This window comes from Camelus ferus, chromosome 3 (assembly GCF_009834535.1).
Source record: "Camelus ferus isolate YT-003-E chromosome 3, BCGSAC_Cfer_1.0, whole genome shotgun sequence".
Classification (NCBI taxonomy): domain Eukaryota; kingdom Metazoa; phylum Chordata; class Mammalia; order Artiodactyla; family Camelidae; genus Camelus; species Camelus ferus.
Genome location: NC_045698.1, coordinates 85,230,559 through 85,257,678, shown reverse-complemented (window position 1 = coordinate 85,257,678; position 27,120 = coordinate 85,230,559). Strand labels below are relative to the sequence as shown.

Genomic DNA, 27,120 nt, shown 5'->3' with positions numbered 1-27,120 from the left:
TATATTTAGTTAAAACAACACAGACTTCATTGGCTGACATTAGCCCTATCTTGTCCAGCCTCCTGCTTATCCACTCAGAGTAATTAATTTGATTAATTTATAAGTAATTTAGCCAAGGATGGGGTATAAATCTTTGTTTAAGAAAACAGTTGGAGGTCCAAGTCTTGGTTAAAAACTGTGTCTTGAAACCATCCAGGCCCTCCTACTGACTTGTCAGCTCTGGGTTATTTTCAGAAAACTTGACTTGAGTTCCTTAGTTTAGTTGTAAGTTTTTTCCCACAGACTTCCATGGCGTGTGTGAGTGGGAGAGTAAGTAGTGGCCACGTTTTAGCCGCTGTTTAGTCTAGTGTATGTGTGTTTACATCTCCTCTCGGGATTTATAGGCAGCCAAGGCAAAATAGAGATTATACTTACTTGATTGAGGAGCCTTTAACCCAAGCACCTGGCAGCAGAGAGGATTTCTTCCTCTAACCTCTAATTTTTGTGTGTGCATGTGTGATTATTATTAATGCTGTGTACTTAATTAAAAATTCAAGGCATTTAAAGGCTTTTCTTGTGTTTTAGAATTAAAGTGTTTCAACTTTTATAAAGTTACAGTTTTACAAAGTAACCTAAAATTTAATAATTGACCTTTTTTTTTCCTGCTTGCAATTATATTTGCTTAGTGTAAAAAAATCCAAATTTTGGAGCATCATAACATAGAAAATAAAAATCACCAAAAACCTTAAACCTTATCACCTCTTCAAGCAGAGATAACAGTTGACTGTATTTTTATCTGGATGTCTTTTTCTTTCTTTTTAAATGAAATATATCATACATTCAATATATCATATATTTCAAAGAGGGAAAAAAAGGATTTTTATGCACCTCAACCCCTACCTTTTAGTTTAAGAAACAGGATTAGTGTTCTGTGTGCCCTTTCTTACCTGCATCCTCTCCATAGGTAACCACTTTGCTGAATTTGTTATTTATCATTCCTTTGCTTTTCTTCATAATGTTATAAGATATATTTAAAATATTGGTAAACAACACTGTTCACTTTTGTTTTTAAACTATGCATGAAAATATTCTCTTTGAATCATTCTTCTGTGACTACCTTGTGTGATTCAAAGTTGTTTTTGTGACTTAGCTATTCTGATGCAGATAGCTAGAGTTTATTTTTATTGCTTTATAAAAATGAGTATTCCCAGTTTTCTTACAATAAGACAACACTGAAAAATTTTTTTTTAACATGTAAGAGTTTCTCTAGTGTTTGTATCTAAAAGTAGAGCTTCTGGTAATAGGGTTCCCTCATTTCTGCTTCACTTTCCAAAGTGGTTGCGTGAATCTGCAGTTCCCAAGAGTGGTATATAATTGTTGTTATTCTTCACACATGTGTCACATGTGTAATGCTTGGCTGTTATCAGACGTATTAGTTTTTTCCAGTGTGGTGGGTCTGAAATAGTATCACTGTGTGGCTTAAGTTTTCATTTCCCTGACTATTGACTTCGAGCATCTTTTTCTTTGTTTATTAGACTTTTATGTCTTTACTGTGGAATGCCTTTTTATGTCTTTTGCTCAATAGAAATAAATCAACAGGTAAACCAGATTTTGGAGTCACCAGACACAGAGTTAGAAATAACTACTACCACTGTGTTCTAGAAAATAGGTGATACGATGGAGAAATGTGCGAGGAAAGTGGAATCTTTTCAATCATACAGACATATGGAACTGAAAAAGTATTATTACAAATGAAATGTAAGAATTCAGTGGATGAATTAACAGCAGAACCAGGGATGTGTGAACTGAAGACAAGCCAATAAAAAGTATCCAAGCTGGAAGAGAAAAAAGGATAGAAGATACAACAAAGAACATAAGTACAACACAGGATAAGGGTATATGAGAGCGACTACCTCTGGTGTGAGCACAGACCCCTGCGTTAGTTTGGGCGGCTCGTGAACTACAGAAATTTATTTTTCACTTTTCTGGAGGTTGGACGTCTGGGATCCAAGTGTACAAAGGGTCAGGCTCTGTCTGATGAGGGCCTGCTTCCCAGGTCATAAATGGCCATCTCTCTGCTGTGCCATCACATAGAAGGGTGGCCAGGGGAGCCTTAATAACAGTGCTGATTTAAAACAGCCAAAAAGCAAAGAAAATCTTAAAAGCCATGGAGGGTAGAGGGAGACATTGCCTTCATAGGAGCAACAATGAGACTGACAGATGAACTTTAAATAAACAAACAAAGGAATTCATAAGACTGCAGAATAACATCCTTAAAGTACTGAAAGAAAATAACTGCCAGCCTAAAATTCTGTACCCAGTGAAAATGCCCTTCACAAAATGACATGAGACTCTTCAGACTAACAAAAACTGGGAGAAAACAATAATCCCAACATATTGAATTTAAAATGTATAGAGAATTAAAATTCATGACAAAAATAACAGTACAAAAGAGATGACGGGATAAATAGGGTTAAAATGTTAAAAGTGTTGCATTATCCGTGAGGTTGTAGAAGTCCTAATTTATATTATTTCTAAAAGAGTAAGAATGAGTAACAAGCTGAAAGAAGGGGAAAATGGAATGACAAAATATTAGATTCATCTTGAAAAGGACAAAAGAAGAGAAACAATACAAAATAGATGGAACAAGCAGACAATAGTAGCAGGTAAAAATTTAAACCCATATAGTATGTTACCAATTGCTTTAAATATAGATAAAAACTAAGCATTGTCATTAAAAACAATCAATTAACAACTGACTTAAACAATAGCATGCTACTTAGATAGATATAAGGATGCCGTAAATATAAAGATACAGAATGGCTGAATTTAAAAAGAGGAAAAAGTATATAATACCTTAATATTAACTCAAAGAATGAACGTTCAACAGTACTTAAGACTTTACAGCAAGAGGCTTACTGTAGTTAAAGATTTGAGTTTTTATAATCAAAAGGGTCAGTCACCTGGAAGATGACAACAGTTGTACATTTGTGTGTACCTGGTAACAGCCACAAATTTATATAAAGCAAAAATCTATAGAACTAAAAGGAGAAATAGAAAAATTCATAATAATGGTTTATTTTACTGTAATTCTCCTGGGACCTGCTAGAGCAAATCAACAACAGAAAATGAAGATTTAGAAGAGCTAGATACTGTCACCATCGGTGTGCACAGAAGGATACTTAAAAAAGTCCAGGATTCAAATCGTTCTCTACGCACTGGAACATTTAGCCGAATTGCTCATATGTCAAACTGAACAACAATTTTGAACAAATTTCAGGAAGTTGTAATTCAGAATATGTTCTCTGACCACAGTGAAACTAAGCTAGAAGTTACTAATAAAAAGAGATAATCAACGTTCACAATATTGAAAATAGTACACTTCTTAATAACCCATGGCTAAACTGGAGACCACAAGTGAATTTGAACTGAATAATTAAAACCTATCAAGACATGAGCTTTAATGAAAGCAGTCCTTACGGAAGTTTTTAACCTCAAGTTCACTTGGAAAATAAGAAAAGCATAAAAATCTATTCTCTAAATATCCCTGTCAAGTAGTCAGTAAACGAATAGGAAATTAGGAGGAAGGAAATAATCAACATGAATAAATGAATTATGGGGAAACTGAAAAACAAAGTCAGCGAAGTTGGAGTGTTTAAGGAAACAGAACTTACAAAGCTTACACAGAAACATGATAGTAGTCTTACAACTACTAGAGAAATAGAATCTGTAATGAAGTCTTCACCGAAAGAAGGCTCCAGACCCAAATGGCTTCACATAACAATTTTAATAAATATTTTAGAAATAACACTAATGTTACACAAACAGTTTCAGAAACTAGGAAGAGAGAATACGTCTGACTTCTTTAAAAATGAGACCAGCGTAACCTTGATCCTAAAATCTGACAGAGAAGTTATAAGAAAATTAATTGGCTAGTCAGTCTCATGAATATAGATATAAAACTTGTAAGCATCACAACGAAGTTTATTAAACAGCGGAAGTTGGCTATTTACCACCTTAAAAAATAAAGGAGGAAAAAAAATCAAGTGATCAAAAGTGCAGAAGTCAGTACCCATTTATAATAACAATACTTAGCCAACTAAGAATGTAGGGGACATTTCTTAATCTAATAAAGGATACTTACATAGAATCTATGACAAATCTTAAAGTTTTTCCCGAGATGAGAACAAGAGAAGGATGCCATCTATTACCATTTCTTAAAAACTTTGTTACCAGTGAAACAGGCCAAAAGAAAGGGTGTTATCAGTTGGAAAGGGAAAAATAAAACTGTCATCATTTACAGATGACAATTGTTTTATACTTAGAAAACCAAAAAGTATCTACAGATGACCTATTAGAATTAATAAGTGATATTAACTAAGAATTAATAAGTTTTTTGCTGGAAACAAAATCAGAATATACATAGCATTTTTGATTCTCTAGAGACAATTAAACGAAAAAATTTACACCCTGCCATTTGCAATAGCATTTAAAAACTTGAAATACCTATGCACACTATTCAAAGAAAAATGCTACTCTTAATATATAGGGAAGTATAAAATTAAAGAAGATCTGAACAAATGGAGAGGTAAACTGTGTTCAGTGATTGAATAATCAATATTGTAAAGATAATAGTTTTGGACAAATTGAACTGTAGATTCAGCATAATCCTAATTCCAGCAGGCCTTTTCTTTTTCAACCCTTGAAATTCAGATTTATATGAAAATACAGAAATCAAGAATAACTGAATTTTGAAGATAGAAGACTTCTACTATCAGATATCCAGAGCTATTGTTACAAGAGTTCCAGTAATTAAGACAGTCAAGTTTAATGCAAGGCTTGAGAATCCAGAAATAAACTCATACATAAGAGGACAGAGGTATGACAGTGAACACAGCCCAGGCAGTGGGGGGAAAGATTGTTTTCCAGTAAATATTGCTAGTAAATTGGTAACTCTATATGGGTTAAAAATTGTAATTCTCTATGGATAGAAAAAGAAACTTGATCTCAGCATGCATAGAACCAATTGCATATGAATTTTTGATCTAAATGAAGCTTCAAGGGGTAACATAAAGTAGTATCTTCAAGACTGAGGCAGCAAAAATTTCCCTAAATTGGACATAGAGAGCACTACCCAGTAAAGAACAGAAAGCTAAATTTGGATCATATTAAAATTAAGTTAAAAACACCTTTAAAGGAGTTAGAACACAAGACGAAGACACATGGAAAATATTTACAATTTGAATAATTAACACAGGACCTACCCAGTATATATAAAGAACTACAAACATATCAATAAGGAAAGACGAATGGCCAAGGAGAGCAAAGGGCCAAATGGCTGACCAAGAACTTTACAAAGAAGAATACCATTTAAAGTATTAAAACAAGTTCAGCCTCATCAGTATTTGAAAAAATTGCAAAATAAAATCATGAAATATCACTACTAACCTATCAGAATGGTTTAAATGGGAAAAAAATGGTATTACCAAGTACTGACAAGAATATCGAGCACCGGAATGGTTATAAATCATCACTACTACTTTGAAAACTGTCTGACAATATTTACTAATACTGAAATTCTCATACCCTATGACCAAGCAGTTTGAATCGTAGGTATATACTCAATAGAAGTGCACACAGATAAGTGCAAAAAGGCACGTACAACAATGGTCACATCAGCTCTGCAGTACAAAACTGGAAACTAACCCAAATGTCCCTCAGCAGGGGAATGAAGAAACCATGCAATCATCCAGTGGAATGCGACACAGTAATGTGAATCATCAACTACACACACTGCACCGTTCCATTTATATAAACTTCAAAGCAGTGAAAACTTACTGGTGCTGTTAGAAATTAGAATAGTAATTATCTTTACTAAAGATGAATGGTTAGTGACAAGGAAAGAAACATGGGGGACTTCTGGGGTTGTGATAATCTTGTGTGTCTTGATCTGGCTGGTGGTTATGTGAGTAGTTCACTTTGTGAAAGTTGATCAAAATGTACATTTATAAATATTTGGCAGTTTTCTGTTATCATTCATTGTTTTCTTTTTAAAAAAAGATGACATTACCTATTGATCTGGCTCTCCCATTTTGGGGTTCTGTCCTAGAGAAAGAAAAGCTCTTGTCCCTAAAGAAATATGTAGAAAGATTTATAAACTGTTAGGTGAGAGGATGTTTTATTGTAGCATTGTTTGTACCAAAATGTCTGTTTTTGAGAGAGTGGTTGAATAAATTATGGAATATCCATTCTGTGTAGTGTTACATATTTATATTAAAGAAATTTTATCATGTACATAGATTTTTGTGTGAGCCTGGAGGGAAGAGTAGAAAAGATACATTATTACCTGAGGTAGGAGTGGGGTTAGTTACTAGTGCAGGGCCAAGTATTGAATTTTTCTTGGTACCTCTTTGTATAATTTGTATTTTGTATAGTTTACCATTTCTTTGTATAATTTTAATTTCTTAGATAATTTTGTGTAATTAACCATTTCTTCGATGCTGCTCTTACCATTGGTCCTGTGGCAACTCATTGTGTTGACAGCAGACTCTTTCTTGCCTTTAACTTGTTACCGTATGATATTCAGCTAACCTCCGTCCTGACTGGACCATGAATGTTTACGGCTTATAACAGGAAGGAAAGTCATGGAGTTTTTAAAGACAACCTGGGCATTTCTAGATAAGATGCGACTCACAAAATCTGCAGTGTGTGGCAGTATCACGGTTACTGTCTAACAGGATTAGAATCACAAGTCACAGTCATAGAAATATATTTATTCCTAACATTAGAAATCTGGCTTGTTTCTTTCAAGCGAGAGCAAGAAAGTCAAATGGCTCGTCTCAAAAAACAGCAAGAAGAATTGGAACAAATGAGACTACGTTACCTGGCTGCTGAGGAAAAAGACACAGTAAAAACTGAGCGACAAGAATTGTTGGATATAAGAAACGAACTGAACAGGTATAATAGCTTAAAAAATTATTTTTGTTTTCTCCATACAAAAACTAAAGTTTAAATAGGACAACTTTTTAATTGGTCATTGGTCCAGGAAAAGTACATCAGGCCTTTCAAGAATAGGGTACATCGTGTGTAAAACGTAGCTGACCTGTGTGATACGAAGTCTTTGCCAAAGACCATTACACTCACATTTTTTGCCATGAGTGTAGCTGTATCAAATCTATTCAGCTTTTTTGTTTCCACTCATAACATTAGTAAAGTTTATTCTTGTGTGACAATTTCAGGATTATTGTTACTATTTCAAGGTAACTGATTATCCTGAATTTTTAATTATATAAAGTACAAGAAATTTCAAATAGTTATATTATTAATGTAAATAAAAGAATAGCTCTTAATTATTGCCCTTACTGTGTGTCAGGAACTATTTTAAATGTCTCATATGCCTGTCTCCACTGTTTTTGATCTTCAAAGCAACGTTTTGAGGAAGATATTATCCCCATTTAGAGATGAGGAAACCAGGGATTAAAGAGATTTAAGCACCCTTTCCAAGGTCACACAGCTAGTAAATGGAGGAGCCAGAGCTCAGACCTGATTGCAGAGGTTGCGTTTTTAACTGCTAGGCAACACTGGGCTCCTCTGTAGTGTCATGTCCGTCTTAGGAACAATGTCACAAGTATCTCACGTTAGGAGAATAATCACTAGGAAGCAGTCTAAGAAAAAAATTACTGTCTTATTTTGGAGCGGAGTTTACAGGAAGACTTTTTAACTTAGTTTATCAAGAGACTAGTATTTTTGCTGCAGCAAATCATACTGTCTTAGCTGAGGCTGGCATAACAAAATACCATAGGGTGGGCTTAAACAACAGAAATTTATTTTCTCACAGTTTTGGACGCTAAATGTTCAAGATCCAAGTGTAAGCATGGTTAGTTTCTGGTGGGGACTCTCTTCCTGGCTTGTAGACAGTCAGCTTCCCACTGAGTCCTCGCCGTGGGGGGAGAGAGAGCAAGCTCTCCTGTGTCTCTTCTAATAAGGACCCTAATCTCATCCCGAGGTCCCTGCTAGCATCTCCCAAAGGCCCACCTCCAGGTACCATCACACTGAGGGCTAGAGCTTCAGTGTATGAATTTTGGGAAGACACCACTCAGTGCGTATCTCATAGATTTGACAAAACATCCCACGATACAGCCCTGTATAAACTGGGAAAGTTCAGTCACCATATTTGGTGGATTTGGAGCTGAATTACACAACTGCATTTAGAACATTTACGTATAAATGTCAGTTGGAAAAGGTCGAGGTCTACAGTGCATATACTACAGGGCACAATTCACACTATTATTCTTACTCTCTTTTTATTCAGCAAGTATTTATTTGGTGTCTACTATGTCATAGACTTGAAAGATGTTACAAATTAATTATAACATGCCCCTTGCCTTCCAATATTTTGCTGTAATATATAGCACATGTTTGCTTTTAGTTTAGCAAATACCTGTTAAGCCCCTGCTGTTTGCTAAGCACTGTTTTGGTGGTTTAAATGAAGATAGCCATCCGCCTATCAAATGTGTAGGTCATGCAAAATTGAATCTTATTATTAGTATCTTAATAAATTAAGATTTAGGGAAGACTGAAACCAACAAGATTACATATATTAGAAACAAAAGCAGAGTTTTCTCTATAAATTATAAAAAACATTTCTTAAGTGATAGAGAAGACATAATAAAGCAGTTGAAGTGAAGAAGCCTAGGAGGATTTAAGTGGCGACTAAGAACGGAGTGGCAAAGAGCCGGTGCAGCTGGGGACAGTCATAGAAAGAGGGTCCAACACTCACTGTGGTAAAGCCACCTCTGGGTTCTTACCAGTGTGCAACGGACTTCAAGGGAAATCAGCTACCTAGAGAGCTCCCAAAGGAAGGGGACCAAAAAGTGTTCAGGAGAGTGAGAGATATTGACCTTGTGAAGAACTCTTGGGCAAAGTATGAGAAAGCTCTCTTCAAATATCTAGAGGGCTGCCATTTAATAGCCTCTTGAACAGAATCATAGCCAGTTATTGGAAAGTATAAAGACACATACTGAGTTCAATAATAAAAAGGAACTTTCTAAGAGGGCAGTTCTACAAAGCGACACAAAGCTGGGCGAGTGGAGTCCACACGTGGTGTTTCAAGGAAGTCAGGTTTCCTTTGATAACTTTATGGGCTTCAGCTACAGTGTTCTCAAATCCTGTTGTGATCACGAATGATGATTTGCATTTTAGTAAGAATTCTCAGGGATACTCAGTTGGGTAAAAATTTCATTTATCATAACATGCATAAACAGATGAACAGGGAAATGGTTGGACTTCCTGGTACAGTTTGGCATGGTGTGTCCTTATTCTACCTAGAGGACACCTCTTCCTCCAGGAAAGCTGTAAGAATTGGAGAGGGAGAAACTACCATCCAGTAATCTTATCTTACTCCTCCCCGTGAATTGCTCAATTTTACCGGTATCCCATTAATCACTTGATTTCCACCCCAGTTCCAAAGCTCAGGGCCCTCACTAGGCTTTTTTTTCTTAGAACAGATGGAGTTTTTGGTGTCTTTCTTGGACTGCATACTTCAGTTTCCTATTCTTTTGTGGGAAATCTTAGGAATCCAAGTGTCAGAGAGTCATCTGAACAAACACAACTGTGTCCTACCAGTCAGCCTGCACCTTTTCTGGGGCCCAGAGCTCCTTGTCGGTCAGGGCAGGACACTCACCTGCTGGCTCTTCCCCCCTCTCCCGCATGCCACGTGTAAATTCAGAAGTGGATTTGGTTCTTGTTGGCTTACTTACTGTGAAGACCACCTAAAAGCAGGGGCTTAGACTCAGCTGCTTTTTATCTTACTTACAAAGGCAAAATTTTGGAGTTGTTACAAATTATTTTTGTAGCCAGTTATATAGAGGAGTATAAAGTTAGTTATGTCTCAGTTGTACATTCCAAATTAAATGAAAACCTACTCCACGTCCAAACTTGGTCCACTGACTAAGTGATGGTAACGCCAAGTATACTCCCCATTTTCAAGGCAGTCTGATTAATGATACTCCACTGGAAATGCCCAAACCCCAGACTGGCATCTGCTCCCCTTTCTTCATCTCCTAGATAAGATCGTCATAAACGTAACTTGAAGCTATCAATACAGACTCTTAAAATGTACATGAGCTTTGAACCAGGCATTCATAGCTGTAGAATTTCACTTTCTATGAATAATTAGTGACAAAACTTCACAATAACAGAAAATAATCTTTCTGATGCTCTGCAGTATCCCTAAAACCTAGCACTGCTTGGTACAAATACTTGTGGAATTAATTTAGAAAAAAATTTTATGTTCAAAAAACAACAAAGGTTTAATAACAACCTAAAGATCAATAATAAAGGATGATTAAATAATGGTATATTCCAAATGATGGAATGTAATGAAGCCACGTAATGAACACTTAATGTTATAGGAAAACATTAATAAGTGATACACATATAGCATTGCATATATATCACTAACTTTTTAGAAAAATATGTTTAAAATACATGCATTTTTTTTTTAATTGAAAAGAAATACAAAACAACTATTACTCAGATTGATTATCTCTGGTAAGGTTATAATTATTTGCTTCTACACATTTCCAAAATTTCTACAGTTTTCATTTCTACAGTTAGTTCTGTGTGTGCTAACTGGCTAGCCAAGTGGTTTTTGTTTTGTTCCTGCAACTATTACTAAAAACATTTTACCATTAAATCATTTTGTTTTTAAGTGGTGTTGTTAACCAGAAACCCAAACAGTGATTGTTGCCTGCTAGAGTAGCATTTGTTCTTGACTTTCTCAGGTTAAGGCAACAAGAAGAAAAACAGTACCAGGATTCCAGAGAGATTGCGAGTGGAAAAACGGACGGCCCACATGGCAGTACACTGGAAGAAGGCTCGGATGATTATTTGACTCGCCTCATAGAAGAAAGGGATACTTTGATGAAGACGGGTGTGTATAATCACGAGGATCGAATAATAAGTGAACTCGACCGACAGATCAGAGAGGTTTTGGCAAAAAAAAATGCCAGTAATTAATAACATTTGGAAAATCTTTACAGAGACTCCAGTTCTAAATTTTGATTTAATTGTAAAACCCTCAAAAGAAGGGAAAATGGATATTTTAAAAAGCAATTTAATTTTTTTATAAGCAAACTTTTTTTATGTTACTGTATAGTATTTATTTGATTTTATTTACTTTATGCTACCTCTCCACTCTGGTTTATTGTAACTGCATTTTATCTACTCATTTTAAATGACTTTTTCAGAGTTTCTCAGAATTTATAATTTCATGGCTAACTTTCAAAACAGCTTTTCACTAAATTCGCTCTCAGAGAAATGATTTAAGTAATTTCCAGTTACATAATTTTTTATGTTCAGCCAGAAGAGTATATGTTGCACTTTAAAAATGCTGTCCTGTTCATTTGAATATAGATATCTTAAAAGTTGAGACCACTTGTAAATGGTATGTGAATTACATCAGTAAAAATCACTTTTTAACTCATAACATTTGCAGGTGACACGTTTGAAAACAGAAAGCGGGATCAGTGCAGAGAAGCCATATGTGATCTATTCAGTGACAAATTAGTCATTTATTTAAATAGTTACTAGAGTTTAAATTTGTTTCAACAACTGTTGACTTTTCAAATTTTTAGTGCACTCTTAATTTTTAGGAATATGAAGTAATAGCTTAATAAGGTCTTTTCTGTCAGTTTCCTGCTCAAGCTTACATTGTTTTCTTTTGTTGAAAATAGAAGTTTCATTTTCCAGTAATTGTTATACAAGTTGTTAACTCAAACCCTCTGTAATATAACTTGGAAACAGATGCATAAACGCTTTAGCTAAGAAAGTAGAGTGATGGAAACGTGCTATTTTTTACTCCCCCTAATTTTAATCAGTCTTACAAAAAGTACCAGAGATTAAGTCATTGGATTCATGTAGTGCCATGACAGTATATACATTTTTAAGAATTCCTGTACATCATATTCTTCAAAGGCAACATTTGCCCTCAAAGCAACATTTTCCACCTCATTTTACAGGGTAATGAAAAGCTTTATGCTTTTAGATGAGTCCTGAAATGTATGTAGTTTAAAATTTCTTATTCCCAAATGTAATACCTTTGTCTGTAGTTCAGGAAGTACATGCTGTTTACTGATAGCTGCTACAAAGGCAGAACAGGCTGTGCGGTAACACTGAACTTCCTGCTGTGTTCAAGGAGACGTACTTCTTGTTTGGGAAATTAAAAAGGCCCTACACACTTCATACTTTTTTCCCCCTTGTTAACAAGTATTAATCTAAACACAACCCAGCAGTAAAGAGAGAAATTACTGAATGAGGGAATAATGAATATGTGAATTTTAGCAGGAATATGGATTACTAATTATGGCTAGACATTTTCTCTCACTGATTTCTGTGCCACATGAATGGATTCTTTTTGTTTCAGAAGCTCTCGGGTAAAATGTGCCTTCAATTGCACTGTGTGCTGCGTGTGACTGTTTTCAAACACTAGAGGGGGCCTTAGATTTAAAGAAACAAAAAGGACGTTTCTAAAATGGATGTGTGGTTTGCCGTCTGTAAAGTTATCTTTTGGCTGTGTATTTTAACAAATAAAAAGCCTAACTGTGTGCATATTTGAGTTTGAGTAGTCTGCTACTTTTGTTTCAAACAGACTGGGCAAGTGCCTGGCACTTCCTGTATCAGGTTGCTTTGTAGTTTTGATTTTTAAGTGCTTACACTGCAGATACTTAGATTCTATGTCCTAAAATTGACTGGGAGAGTCTAAAATTTTAACACCTTTTTGTGGTTCTTCAGCAGCAGCTCTTTCATTCGTAAATGGCATTTAATGTATTTACACCGATTTGTTCTACTAAATGATCATCAGTCAGTGCTTGGGAGTTGATTGTGACTACAGCAGATGAATGAATGAGCGAGTGAGCGTGCAAGTAGGTGAGCGAGTACTAAGTCTCCCCAGAACTGTATGTAACCGCAGACCTTTCGTCAAATATTTAAATGTGAAAAGAAGTTTACCTTTAAAATGTTTGTGATTCCTTCTCAGGAAGAAAGTCTAGTTTCCATGTCTGAGGCTTACACATAACTGCATGGGAGGTGTAGCTGTCTTCCACATATATGTGGGGCCACGTCTGTATAAATTTGAAGGGTCCCTTTATAGGTATATCCCAGTGACTTCTATCCAAACCAGGGGTCCTGCTGTGTCCAGAAGATGTGGGAGTTTTGAGTACGATTTAAGGACGCATCAAGGCGCTGCACAAACCACCCTAGCGTACCCAGACTGGTCTGACCGGATGACTCGTCCACTTACTGCTCTGTCCAGCTACTGCCCAGCCCGAGTCTGACTTCTCAGCGTGCCTGTCCTCGGCCACCTCAGAATGGAATGACCTGGTTCTCAGTCTGTAAGAAGGGTCCTCTGTTAGCTAGCTGACATAGACTTTTAAAATTCGGCCTCTCACTACCAATCTGTCTGGCTTGAATACATAATTATTTTTACTGATATAATTCACATACCATACAATTCACCATTTCAAAGTATGGAATTCAGTGGTTTTTAGTATATTCACATGGTTATGCAATCATCACCACTATTTAATACCGAAACATTTTCATCATCCCCCGAAGAACCCCGGTATGTTAGCAGTCATGCCCCCACGCTCCCTCCCCCCATCCCAGCCCTGGCAACCCCTCATCTACTTTCTGTCTCTGTGGATTTGCCTATTCATTTCATACAAATGAAATTTCAAATTTGATATTTAAAATTGGAAACCTGAAGTATTTTTCTATGCCTAGTTTCTATGGTATAGAGCATTCTATCAGATGGTCAATGATACAGAGATGGAGAAGGCCAAAATAAGGGTATAACATTCATCAGTCAGTTAATGTAGCTCCACTGTTCCATCATCTATTACCTAGTAAAGCAGTGACCAGAAATAGTGAAAGGTAGCTAATGTTCTGCTGTAACACCTCCTGAGTGCTGCTGTGGTGCTGGAAATGCATTACCAATCCAAGGCTTGTGTCATGCCACCGGTATCTTATCAAAATTGCACACTTTCTCACATGATTTATAGAGCAGGGATAATGAGAATCATGGTTAACTAGAATATAAGGTCCATGAGGACAGAGGTTAGGTCTGTCTTACTTTCTGCCATATGTCAGGGCTAAAATAGTGATGGCCACATGTAGGCACTCAATTTTTGCTGCATCCATGAAGAAATAAATGAAAAAAAATTGTGTATGGTCTGCCAGTCAAAATAGACATAAAAATTGATGGGGGAAGGGAACTAGCTCTATGGTAGAGCACATGGTTAGCATGCCCAAGTCCTGGGTTCAATCCCCAGCACCTCCACTTAAAAAAAAAAAGAATGCCAAAAAAAATAATAATGATGATGATGCTGGGAAATGAAGTGCTGACAAAATAGGCCCTCCTGGCTTCACTGCTCAGGCGTTATTGAAACTGAGGGGTTTGGTCTGTTGGATTTTTTTCTTTTTTAAGTACGTTTCAAATGCATTGAGACAAAATGTAGGAGGTTACCTGGCAGAGGGGGTGCAAGAGTGGGGAGTTGACTAGGCAGAGTTTCTGTTTAAGATGATGATAGTGGAAACACAGAACTGTGAATATATTTAATGCTACTGAAGTGGACACTTTAAAATAGTTAACATTTTATGTATATTTTACCACAAGTTTTTAAACTGTTTCAGATCTGCATACCCAGGGTTTAAACACTGAAAGTGTTTTGTACATGATCTCCTGGCAAGCCATTTTTGAAGATACTACCTTCTTTTTAATTGTAGGAATGGGTCAGATACTTCATTTTATGTCTGTAGCACCTTTGTTAGCAAAATCTGAAATTAGTGAAAATGAATGGCTACTTTTTCATCCCAACTTCTAAGGGTAAATTGGAGCATCCTTGAAACTTGGAATTATAATGCCTTCATGCTTTATAAAATTAAGGTCTATTAATCCTTTCTAAAAAGAAAAATGGCAACAAAATACTGGTTATTTAATTGAGCAGATTAGTCCACACCATGGACATAAAAGTGAGTGGTAATTTTTCACAATGGATTCCTAGTTCCCTAAATTAGACTTAGTATCTTTTTGTTAGGAGGTAGTCTTATTGCTGGTTCATGGTCTTACCTGATGAAGTGGTTTGGGTGGGAGTGCTGAACAGTCTGAGTGGATAATTTTTAATACACTATGACTTGAAAATTCAAATCTGTCTTCCCTATTTGTGTTTGGGCAACCGGGACAAAGGCCTCGGAGCCCAGACTTTGCAGCCTGCTCTAGAGCACAACCGTGCATCTCCTACCCGGTGGGCCCTCTGCTTCTGTGACTAGGCAGAGGAACATGTAATTCCTCCATCTTTTTGTAAATGTGGAAATACAGATGGAATTGTTAAAGCACCTACATTTTTCACTGAAACCAAAAGAACACAAGTGCTCACTGACTTTGTTATATAACCTCTATTTGGCATCAAATTAGAATCCACCATTGTTAGGAATGTAACCGTAGAAAGGCTGCTCTATACTTAAATCTCATTTTATTTGCTTCTCTGGGGGTTGTCTTCATGTTTTCATTAGAAATGTTTTTACAGATGGAGGCTCTTCAGATATAAAGTTGCTGAAACAGAGACTCAGAAGTTTAGCTTTCAAATTGAAAGGGGGTGGAAATCTGTTTAGAAAGATGAATTTATAGATAAATAATTTACTGACTCTGATACATTAATGTACAATAATCCCTAGAGGCTTTTAAAGATGTAGTCATTATATTCTTAGGGTTTCAAAGAATGTTAAACCTGTCATTCATAATAGGAGAGAACTAAAATAGGGCCCATTTATAATTTCTTCTTGGAAACATTTCATCCACAAATTCATAGACAAATATTTTCTCTTTTCCAAACAGCTTATCTAATAGTTGGACAGCACAACCCTTTTTTTGATTAACATGTTAACTAGTCAAAAGCATGCAGATACATTGGATGAGTGCTAAATTTTTCCTCAATATTTGAGATTAAAACTTGGCCAGAGCAAATGAAATATTACTGCAAAATCCTCCTTTGACATTATTGTAAATTTTAGTGAATGCCAACCTAACAGTGAGAGAGTCTAGGCCTAGCAGGTTTGCTCAATTCTTCAGCAAATTCTCGTATTAATGACTAGATGGAGCAGGACTGAAACCATTACAGAACTGGCTTCATTTCTATGACTTCTTTCTGTAATCTGAAAAACTGAGAAAGATTTGGTTACTAATCCTTGAGAGAAATCCTGGATTTCAAGCAAGGCTAGTATTGCACTACCGGAGTTCAGTTCTCAGATGGTGTGCATGCAAAATGTGATGCCCTGAAGATGGGATGGCAGATCCAGAACTTGAGGTGTTAATACTCAGCACCTGTTTAGACTGGATGAGCCAGTACAGCAGACTGGTGTAGTCTCTCCTGATTGCTGCCTCAAGGAAGGAAATTTCAATTCCTGATGGTTGGCAGACGAGATGAATGGTCTTGTCTTGGTTTCTGACATAAGTTTATTTAGGTAACCAACTGAAATTTGTAAAATTTGCACAAAGAAAATAAAGGTACCAAATAGGAAAGTTTGACAAATAGTCTTTAGAAGTAACTTAACCCACAGACCTTTTTCGCCAAGACAAATTGTGTTAGCCAGGCCGTGTTCAGCCTAGGGCCTCTTTCCCTATTATCAATCCGCACTTCTTTCTCTCTTATCTCCCTGTCAGTGTGCGCTTGCCAGGAACAAATGACACCTGAAATTGTCCCTAAGAGATTCTTTATAAACCCCTCAAAGAAGGGAAGGGGAGGGGAGGGAAAGCAAAGCTTGTGAGACAACTTCCTTTGGCCACCTGTCCTTTTCCTCTCTAAGGTCTATAAAATTGTCAAGTGGTTTCACTGGTTCGATTATTCTTGACCCCTTACATTATCACCTGAATTTCAGTGTCACTGTCCAGATCTGTCTACAAATCCAGCAGTATACGTACCCAAGAAAAGCCACTGTCAACCTAGTATGTTCTTGTATGAACCCAAACTTAAAATCCGGAACACATGTGCAGTAGTCATGTTAACACTACCTTCAGGGGGTGTGAAAATTTAGCAATTCCCAGTCACATGCCGTTCTACCAAGTGAAAGAGAATCATCTACCCATGCCACTGAGATCAACTAAACTGAGAAATTCATTACATATATTTACATATATATATATATATATTTTTTTTTTACACACATAATGTGGCAGTGCTTTTTTCAGTATAAAACTCTATACACAGCTGACCCTTTACAATACAGTCAAAAATCCACCTATAACTTTAGTCAGCCCTCCACTCTGGTTCTGAATCTGCAGATTCAGCCAGCACAGACCACACAGTACTGCAGTAGGTATCTGTGTAACTGGATCTGCACAGTTCAGATCCATGTGGTTCAAGGGTCAACTGTAGTCATGTATCAAGCATTAATATTGTTCTTCTTACTATGATATCTTGGAGAGAGATTATGCCCTTTATGGTTATTGGTAAACTACAGGTGACTTTTGGGCTCCAATCCCTTCATGTAATCAACAGCAAAGAATGACCAAAACAGCATTTGTGCCTTTTCCTTCTCCTCGTCCTTTATCTACACTCACTGTTCTACCTTTCCTCTGATCAATTCTGTTACTATAAAGCAGAGTAAGCAAGTTTCCAATCACGGCATTATTACCAAAAGCTCTGCTAGTGCATGTTAATTATTTTATTTCAAGAGACTTTTTCTCAGATTTCATGTGTTCGGATAATAAATGTGATATTAAAAGTAGCATCAAACCTGTTTGAACTAGAGGAACAAATTATGCTATAAACATTAGAATATCTGCTAGTCACTCTGAAACTTCAGAGGTAAGTATATGAGAATGAAACACAACAACAACAAAAACCAGTGTGTTTATAAGCCTGTGCTCCTAAAAGTTAACTAGCAAAGGGAGGTGTGAGTGTAGGCAAACTCAGTCAGAAATCTAAGATGGCCTTAAAATCCATAGGGTCCAAAGCATTTCACAGAACATGGCGGCAACAGCCAGTTTGGAGTACAAGTGATAACAGTGGTCAAGTTAGAAAAAGCATCTGTCAAAATCCAACATCCATTCCTGATAAACACTCCCAGAAAACGAAAAATAGAAGGGAACTTTCTCAACCTGATAAAAGACATCTACGAAAACCCTGCAGCTAACATACATGATGGTGAAAGAGTGAGTGCGCTCCCTCAATAGCAAGAACAGTATCTGCTTTCACCATCTCGACGCAAGATTGTATGGAAGGTTCACAACCAGTGAAATAAGGCAGAAAAGAACAAAATGGTGGAATAGGAGATATCAGCCTTTGTCCCTGAAGAAAATACAAGTATGCAGCTACCCAGGAGTGAACACAGCCCTGAGAGGACCCAAGAGTCCAATTAAGAGCTTATATATAGCAACATAGTGGAGCCAAACTGGAGAAAACTGCACAGAAGTGCTCTCTGGGGAGATCAGCACAGCCGAGGTGTTCAGAGACAGCTAGGAACCAAGAGATAAAAAACGTGGGGGCTTTCCGTATCAGCCACACGGCAAAGGCGACCACATTCCCCACAGCATGCTCTGCGGAGGACCCCAGCAGCCTTTGCCACTGAGGACCTCAATAGCCCCCACAACAGCTATGAACTACCCCATCGTGTTTGTTCGTCTGGATCCCAATGGCCTGCTCCAAAGAGGACATCGATGGCTTTCAACACTGAGGTAACCAACAGACAATGCCATCGTGACCTCAGGAGACACTGCAACCCCCCAAGAATGAGCTGCTGTTGTGGTGCCCTGGGACCAGGGGCACCATCCCACCTTCAAAACCTACACCTGTCCCAGACCCCAGAGTCTCAGCTGCTCAACAAGTCCCTGAACTTTAGACCCTGACTATGCATGGGCTCTGTGTGCACCCATATCTCAGGCCTGGAGCCATCACTACTGAGGGCGAGGCGGTGCTCCAGACGCCAGAGTTACCATTTCTACAAATGCACGCGCTCTCTGGCTCATGGTTCCACGGCTGCGCAGCCTGCACGTACATCTCAGACACCAGGGTAACCACCGCCGTGAGCCGGCCGGTGCCTCATGCCCTGGGCCCGCTGCTACTTGGTGAGCATCCACACGCCAGAGCTCGGCTTCACAGCTGTCCCAAGGTGCCTATCAGACACCAGTGCCAACTCTACCACAAGGGCATTCATGAGCTGCACCTGGATTCAAAAGGAATACCCTCAGCCATAACCTCCAGCAATAGAAAAAAGATCAGGAGGTTCCCAGCAGCGTTCACCACCAAAGACTCCATCAGACCCCACCACTGCTTCAGACAACCATGGCCCTGGCTGGTCAAGACCTCATTAGTCTTTGCCAACACTGACCTCAGCTGACAGAGCTGCATGGAACACCACCACTGGGACTTCCCTGGAGCTAGAACCACAACACCCCACTCAGCCAGTGCTCTGGCACCCACCATCTGATAAAGGCCCTTTCCCACCAAAACCAGTCCATAAAATCTGGAAAAGGTCCTATTCTGTCAAATGCAAAGACATCAACACAAGGGTACAAGAAACACGAAAAATCAAGTAAACATGATATCATTAAAGAAACAATTCTCCAGTAATCAACGCTAAAGAAATAAAAAACTACGAATTGACCAAGAATCAAAAATAATTGGTTTAACTATAACTCAATAAAAAAAGTTTACATACAAAAAATAATTGATTTAAGGAAGATCAGTGAGCTATAGGAAAACACAAATAAGACAATAAAATTAGGAAAACAATACATGAACCAAATGAGAAGCTCAAAGACAAAAAGGCTATAAAGAAACCAAGACTATGAAGAAAAGTCCACACAAAGTCGAGTAGGAAGGAGAGGAAGCGAGCATGTCAGGACCTGCACCCCTGTTAGGGGACACAAGGTAGCAGTGGGGTGGGAAGGCGGGGATTACATGGACTTGGAGATCCTCCTTGTGGGGGATGGAGTTGGCTTGTACCTGGCGCTACATTTGAATGGGCCAGTGTCGGCCACTGCTGGCACTCTTACAGGCAGCAGATTAGGAGTGGTCTGGAACTCCGACTGGTATACCAAGACTACCCCAGTATGTGCTCTGGCCCCTCTTGCTCCAGCCCTGCTTCCTTCTGGAGAGAAGGGTGCCAATGCTGAGGGGGAGGGCAGCACACATTTAAAGGAACAGAACCAGCTTGGATCCAAACTTCAGGCTTCAGGGGGTACAGCTTAGGTAGAGCATTTGCCTGCAAACTTCAGGCTTCCCCTGCAGCACCTTGGGACCTGACCCCATTTTCCAATAGGGCAGTGTCAGCCACTGAACACAGAAGCCCCAGCTCACACCTTGCTCTGGCTCTAGCTGCACCATCTCCAGCCCCACCTTGGTGATAGCTGCCAGCATACCCTGGGGGAAGATATAACTCTTGTTCATGTCGGACCCAGCTGTCTCACCATAGTCACTGGACACACAGGCTACAAAGGGGCACACCCACCCAAGGACACCTCTTCAAGACCATGATAGGTAACTGTTTTAACCTAATTTCACAGAGACAGAGAAACATACTCAAAATGAGAAGACATAGGAATTCAAATGCAAGAACAAACAAGAAAAAAACTTCTGAAAAAACAACTAATGAAACAAATAATTTGCCAGACATACAGTTCAAAGCATTAGTAATAAGAATGCACATTGAACTAGGTAAAACAGACAGTGAGAATTTTAACAAAGAACTAGAAAATTGAAAATGAAACAGAGCTGAATACCACAATAACAAATGAAAAACACACTAAAAGGAATTGAAATTGGACTAGGTGATATGGAAGAATGCGTAAGTAATCTAGAAGACAGAATAATGGAAACCATCCATTCAGAATAGCAAAGAGAAAACAAATTAAAAAAAATTATAACAGTTTAAGGGACCCGTGGAACAACAACAAATATACTAATATTTGCATTACAGGGGTCCGAGACAGAAGAAAGGATTAGAAAATGTATTTGATGAAATTATGTCTGAAGACCTCCAAAACTTAAAGAAGGAAATAGATATTCAGATACAAGAAACTGATACAACATTGTAAATGGACTATACTTCGCTAAAAACAACAAAAACCACCAAAACATATCATAATTAAAATGGCAAAGGTAAAGGGAATTCTAATGGCAGCAAGAGAAAAAAAAGTCACATACAAAGGAACTCACAAAAGGTTATCAGATGATTTTTCCACAGAAACTTTGGAGGCCAGAAGGGAGGGGCATGATATATTTAAAGTGCTGAAAGGGGAAAACCTACATAACCTTGGTGACTCTACCCAGCAAGATTATCCTTCAAAATTGAAGGAGACATAAAGAATTCTTGGATAAGCAAAATCTAAAAGAGTTCATCAATACTAAACTGACCCTAAAAGTAATGTTAAGATCTTCTCTAAGTGGAAAAGAAAAGACTACAATGAGAAGTAAAAATTTATAGGAAAGGAAAAAAACCTACTAGTAAAAGCAAATAAATAGTAAAGGCTGTGGATCAATCACTTAGATGAGCTAGTATAAAGATTAAAAGCTAAAAAATAGTGAAATCAATGATAAGTACAATAAACAGTTAAGGGATAAACATGAAGATGTAGAATGTGACATCAAAAACACTAAATGTAGGGTAGGGGAGTACAAGAGTGTAGATACCTTAGAATGTGTTTCTACTTAAATTATCACCAGTTTAAAACAAGTAGATACAATTATAGGTCAACATATACAAACCACAAATCAAAACCTAGAGAGAAAGGAACAAGCATACAACTAAAGAAAATAATCAAACCACAAAGGTAGAAACTGGAAAAAGACAGTAATGTAAGAACTACGAAAACAACTAGAAAACAAGTAACAAAACTGGCAATAAGTACATACCTATTAATAATCACTTTAAATGTCAATGAACTAAATGCTCCAATCAAAAGACATAGGGTGCCCGACTGGATTAAAGAAACCAAGATGCATCTATATGCTGCTTGCAATAAACTCACTTCAGAGCTAAAGACACATACAGACTGAAAGTGAGGGGAAAGAAAAAATATTTCATGCAAATAGAAACAATAAGAAGCTGAAGTGCCATATTCATGTCAGACAAAATAGACTATTTTTCCCCCTTTGAGCTGCCTTTACTTATTTATATGGAATCACTCCAGGTTGAGGATGTTGAATAGCTTTGAAAATCCCATCATCTACAATTTACCTTGGGGTTTTTTTGTGTGTGGTTTTTTTGCATAAAAAACATTTTTTATTGAAATTTAGTCATTTTATAATGTGTATATTTCTGGCGTACAGCATAATGTTTCAGTCATACATGTATGTACATATATTCCTTTTCATATTTTTTCATTGTAGGTTACTATAAGGTATTGAATATAGTTCCCTGTGCAGTACAGAAGACACTAGTTTGTCTGTTTTATATGTATTAGTATCTGCAAATCTCGAACTCCTAATTTATCCCTCCTGACCTGACACCATTCCCCCACTGGTAACCATACACTTGTTGGGTTTTTTTTTTTTTGGTGGGGGGAGGTAATTAGGTTTATTTGATTATTTTTTAAATAAGACCACATATATACAGAAAGCTGATTTTTGAAGAGAATGAGAAGTCAGTTCAGTGAGTAAAGAATTGTCTTTGACAAATGATTTTGGGAAAACTCAATGTTCTTAAGTAAAAAACTGAACTTCTTTTCACACTTCACACCATATACAAAAGTTACCTCCAAATGGTTCATAGATCTAAATGTAAAATATAAAACTATAAAGCTTTAGAAGAAAATTTTTGTGGTTTGGGATTAGACATATAACTCCAAAAGCACAATCCATAAAAGAGTAAACTGATAAATAGAAATTCATCCACATTAAAAGTTCTGCTCTTCAAAGACACTGATTAGAGAATGACAAAAGCAAGTCACAACTTGGGCGAAATATGTGCAAATCACATATCTGATACAGGATTTATATTCAGAATATATAAATAACTATTCCAAGAAAATAGTAAGAAAAACCACTCAAACTCAATTTTTAAAAAGGTAAAGCCTTAAACTACTAGAGCTGATCAAAGAATTCAGCAAGGTAGCAGGCTACAAGATTAACATTCAAAAATCAGTTGCATTTCTTTACACTAACAATGAATCAACAGAAAAAGAAAGTAAAGAAACAATCCCCTTTAAAATAGCACCCAAAGTAATAAAATACCTAGGAATAAATCTAACCAAGGAGCTGAAAGAATTATACACAGAAAACTATAAACCATTGATGAAGGAAATTAAAGAAGACTTTAAAAAATGGAAAGAAATCCCATACTCTTGGATTGGAAGAAGCAATATTGTTAAAATGGTCACAATGCCCAAGGCAATCTACAGATTTAACGCAGTCCCTATCAAATTACCCAGGATTTATTTCACAGAACTAGAACAAATCATAATCAAATTTATATGGACCCATCAAAGACCTAGAATTGCCAAAGCATTACTGAAGAGAAAGAAAGAGGCTGGAGGAATAACTCTCCCAGACTTCAGACAATACTATAGAGCTACAGTCATCAAGACAGCATGGTATTGGTACAAAAACAGACATATGGACCAATGGAACAGAATAGAGAGCCCAGAAATGAACCCACAAACTTTTGGTCAACTAATCTTCGACACAGGAGGCAAGAATATACAATGGGATAAAGACAGTCTCTTCAGCAAATGGTGTTGGGAAAACTGGACAGCAGCATGTAAATCAATGAAGCTAGAACAGTCCCTTACACCATACACAAAAATAAACTCAAAATGGATCAAAGACTTAAACATAAGACAAGATACAATAAGCCTCCTAGAAGAAAATATAAGCAAAAACATTATCTGACATACATCTCAAAAATGTTCTCCTAGAACAGTCTACCCAAGCAATAGTAATAAAAGCAAGAATAAACAAATGTGACCTAATGAAACTTACAAGCTTCTGCATAGAAAAGGAAACCATAAGTAAAACAAAAAGACAACATATGGAATGGGAGAAAATTTTTGTAAATGAAACCGACAAAGGCTTGATCTCCATAATATATAAGCAGCTCATACGACTTAATAAGAAAAAAACAAACAACCCAATCCAAAAATGGGCAGAAGACCTAAACAAGCAATTCTCCAAGGAAGAAATACAAATGGTCAATAGGCACATGAAAAACTGTTCAATATCCCTAATTATCAGAGAAATGCAAATCAAAACTATAATGAGGTAGCATCTCACACCAGTCAGAATGGCATCATTCAAAAGTCCACAAATGACAAATGCTGGAGAGGCTGTGGAGAAAAGGGAACCCTCCTACACGGCTAGTGGGAATGCAGATTGGTGCAGCCACTGTGGAAAACAGTATGGAGATTCCTCAAAAGACCAGGAATAGACTTACCATATGACTGAAGAATCCCACTCCTGGGCATATATCCAGAAGGAACCCTACTTCAAAAAGACACCTGCACCCCAATGTTCATAGCAGCACTATTTACAATAGCCAAGACATGGAAGCAGCTTAAATGTCCATCAACAGATGACTGGATAAAGATGTGGTATATTTATACAATGGAATACTATTCAGCCATAAAAACTGACAACATAATGCCATTTGCAGCAACATGGATGTTCCTGGAGAATGTCATTCTAAGTGAAGTAAGCCAGAAAGAGAAAGAAAAATACCATGTGAGATCGCTCCTATGTGGAATCTAAAAAAAAACAACAAAAACAAAACCAAAAGAAACAGATTCATAGACAGAGAATACAAACTTGTGGTTGCCAAGAGGGCAGGGGGTGGGAAGGGATAGACTGGGATTTCAAAATGTAGAATAGATAAACAAGATTATACTGTATAGCACAGGGAAATATATACAAGATCTTATGGTAGCTCACAAGAGAAAAAATGTGACAGTGAATATATATATGTTCATCTATAACTGAAAAATTGTGCTCTACACTGGAATTTGACACAACATTGTAAAATGATTATAAATCAAAAAATGTTAAAGAAAAAAAGAAAAGAAAATTACTACATCTATAGACTAGATAAAAAAGATTATATTTTAGAGCACAGAGAAATATATACAAGATCTTGTGGTAGCTCACAGCAAAAAAAATGTGACAATGAATATATGTATGTTCATGTATCACTGAAAAATTGTGCTCTACACTGGAATTTGACACAACATTGTAAAATAACTATAACTCAATAAAAAATGTTAAAAAAAAAAAAGTTAAAGCCTTTGAACAAATGCCTCATTGAAGAAAGACATGGATATCCAATAAGTACATAAAAAGATGCTCAATATCAATAGTCATTAAAATGCAAATTAAATCCACAATGAGATATTACTACACAACAGTTAATATGGTTAAAATTAAATATACTTGATAGACTAAATAAACTAAGTAGATCAATCAGCTTCTAGGTGTTTACTCAAGAAATAAAGCATATGTCCACACAAACACTTGTAAACAAATGTTCATAGAAGCTTCATTTGTAGCCAAATGGTTATTAGCATGAGAATGGAGAAATTATGGCATATCCATATAGTGGAATACTATTCCCCAATTAAAAGCAATAAGTTATTCATAGATGCAACAAGGATTAATCTCAAAGTAGAGTGTATGCACAGACTGAAAGAAGTCCAAACAAAAAACAGCACATAATGAATGATTATATTTATAGAGAGTTCTTATAAGTTAAAATTAACCTATAGTGACAGAAAGCAGATCACCAGTCGATTTATATTAAGGTTAAGGAACATGAAAGAAAAGGAACAGAGTGGAGGAATTATAAAGTGATACAAGGAAACTTTCAGGGGTAACAGATATATTCATTATCTTGATTAAGGTGACGATTTCACTGGTTTATAACATATGTCAAAACTTCCTGAACTGTATACTTTAAATGTTTGCTGTTTATTTTGTCAATTATACCTTAATAAAGCTGTTAAACTTTTCAAAATAGCACTATTAGAACAACAGCTGCCAAGGTATTCTTGGTTGTTTCCTCAACCACATTAAGTTTTTAATATACTATTCAGTATAGTGATAATGTATCTATTGTCCATATTACGGCATATACAGTTGACCCTTGAACAACATGGATTTGAACTGTGCAGATCCACTTACATGTGGACTTTTTTCAATAAACACACAGTACAGTACTACATGATGAATGGTTGGTGGATTCTACAGATGGCTGATTCCACAGCAGAACATTGGATACAGACTGCCGACCATAAAGTTCAGTTGTGAGGAAGGTCAGGGCCTCTAATTCCTGCATTGTTCAAGGATCAACTGTACTTTTCCATCTAAGTGGATTTCCCAGATAACTGAGGCTTAGCATTTACCACACTGAAACTTGCTTATTTTAACTATTTTAAAGATAAACATTTATTTAATGTATCACAGTCATCTTTGCTTTTTGAAACAGAGAATATAGAAACAAGTAGTTTATGACAGCCGTATCAGAGGTAGGAAAGCACTATATTTGAAGTTATTTGATATTACGTACAGGTTTATATTTGCTGCCCTTTACAAGAAATTTCAGATGAGTTACAAAATTAAGTTTAATTCAAAAGGAAGTAACAAATAACTGAAGGAACCAAGATGAGAGAAAAATACAGAATGGCAAATACTAATGCCAGAGAAAATATCAGCGAGAAAGGACATAGTCATAATTAAGTGTCTTCCTGTTAAGTGACAGAAAATTCAGCTTTCGAAGTGCCTAGGCACTAAAGAGGCTATAACCACCACACTAAAAACAATGGCAGTAATGAAATGGGAATGGACTTGAGATTAACTTCATTAGTATTCTCTCTGTATGTTGTTATCTTTGCTTCCGTGCACATGAAGACTCCTTCTTTCCACACATTAAGGGGTGAAAAAATAAGGATGTAGAAGATCTAAATATTATTAATAAGATAGATATAATATATGTGTGCATTTTATATCCAGAAAACAGTAAATAAATCTTTACAAGTTCATGGAAATAAGCAGAAAAATTGAGTGCATATTAAGCCATAGAAAAGTTGCAGGACACAAAATTAACATAAAAATTCAGTAGTGTTTCTATACACTAGAAACTAACTATCTGACATGAAGAAAT

The 27,120-nt window shown here is 36.7% G+C and overlaps 1 protein-coding gene across 6 annotated transcripts in view; it reads left to right on the top strand.

Annotated features, from left to right (window-relative positions):
* The window catches only part of CEP120 (centrosomal protein 120), an 83,019-nt gene extending 70,424 nt beyond the window's left edge, over window positions 1-12,595 (top strand). For all 6 annotated transcript variants that reach the window (XM_032476593.1, XM_032476594.1, XM_032476592.1 and 3 more), the window contains 2 exons: window positions 6,791-6,936; window positions 10,764-12,595. In XM_032476593.1, coding sequence (XP_032332484.1) covers window positions 6,791-6,936; window positions 10,764-10,998 — 381 coding nt within the window. In that variant the 3' untranslated portion in view covers window positions 10,999-12,595. The remainder of the gene's footprint in view (window positions 1-6,790; window positions 6,937-10,763) is intronic.
* The last annotated feature ends 14,525 nt before the right edge of the window (window positions 12,596-27,120 follow it).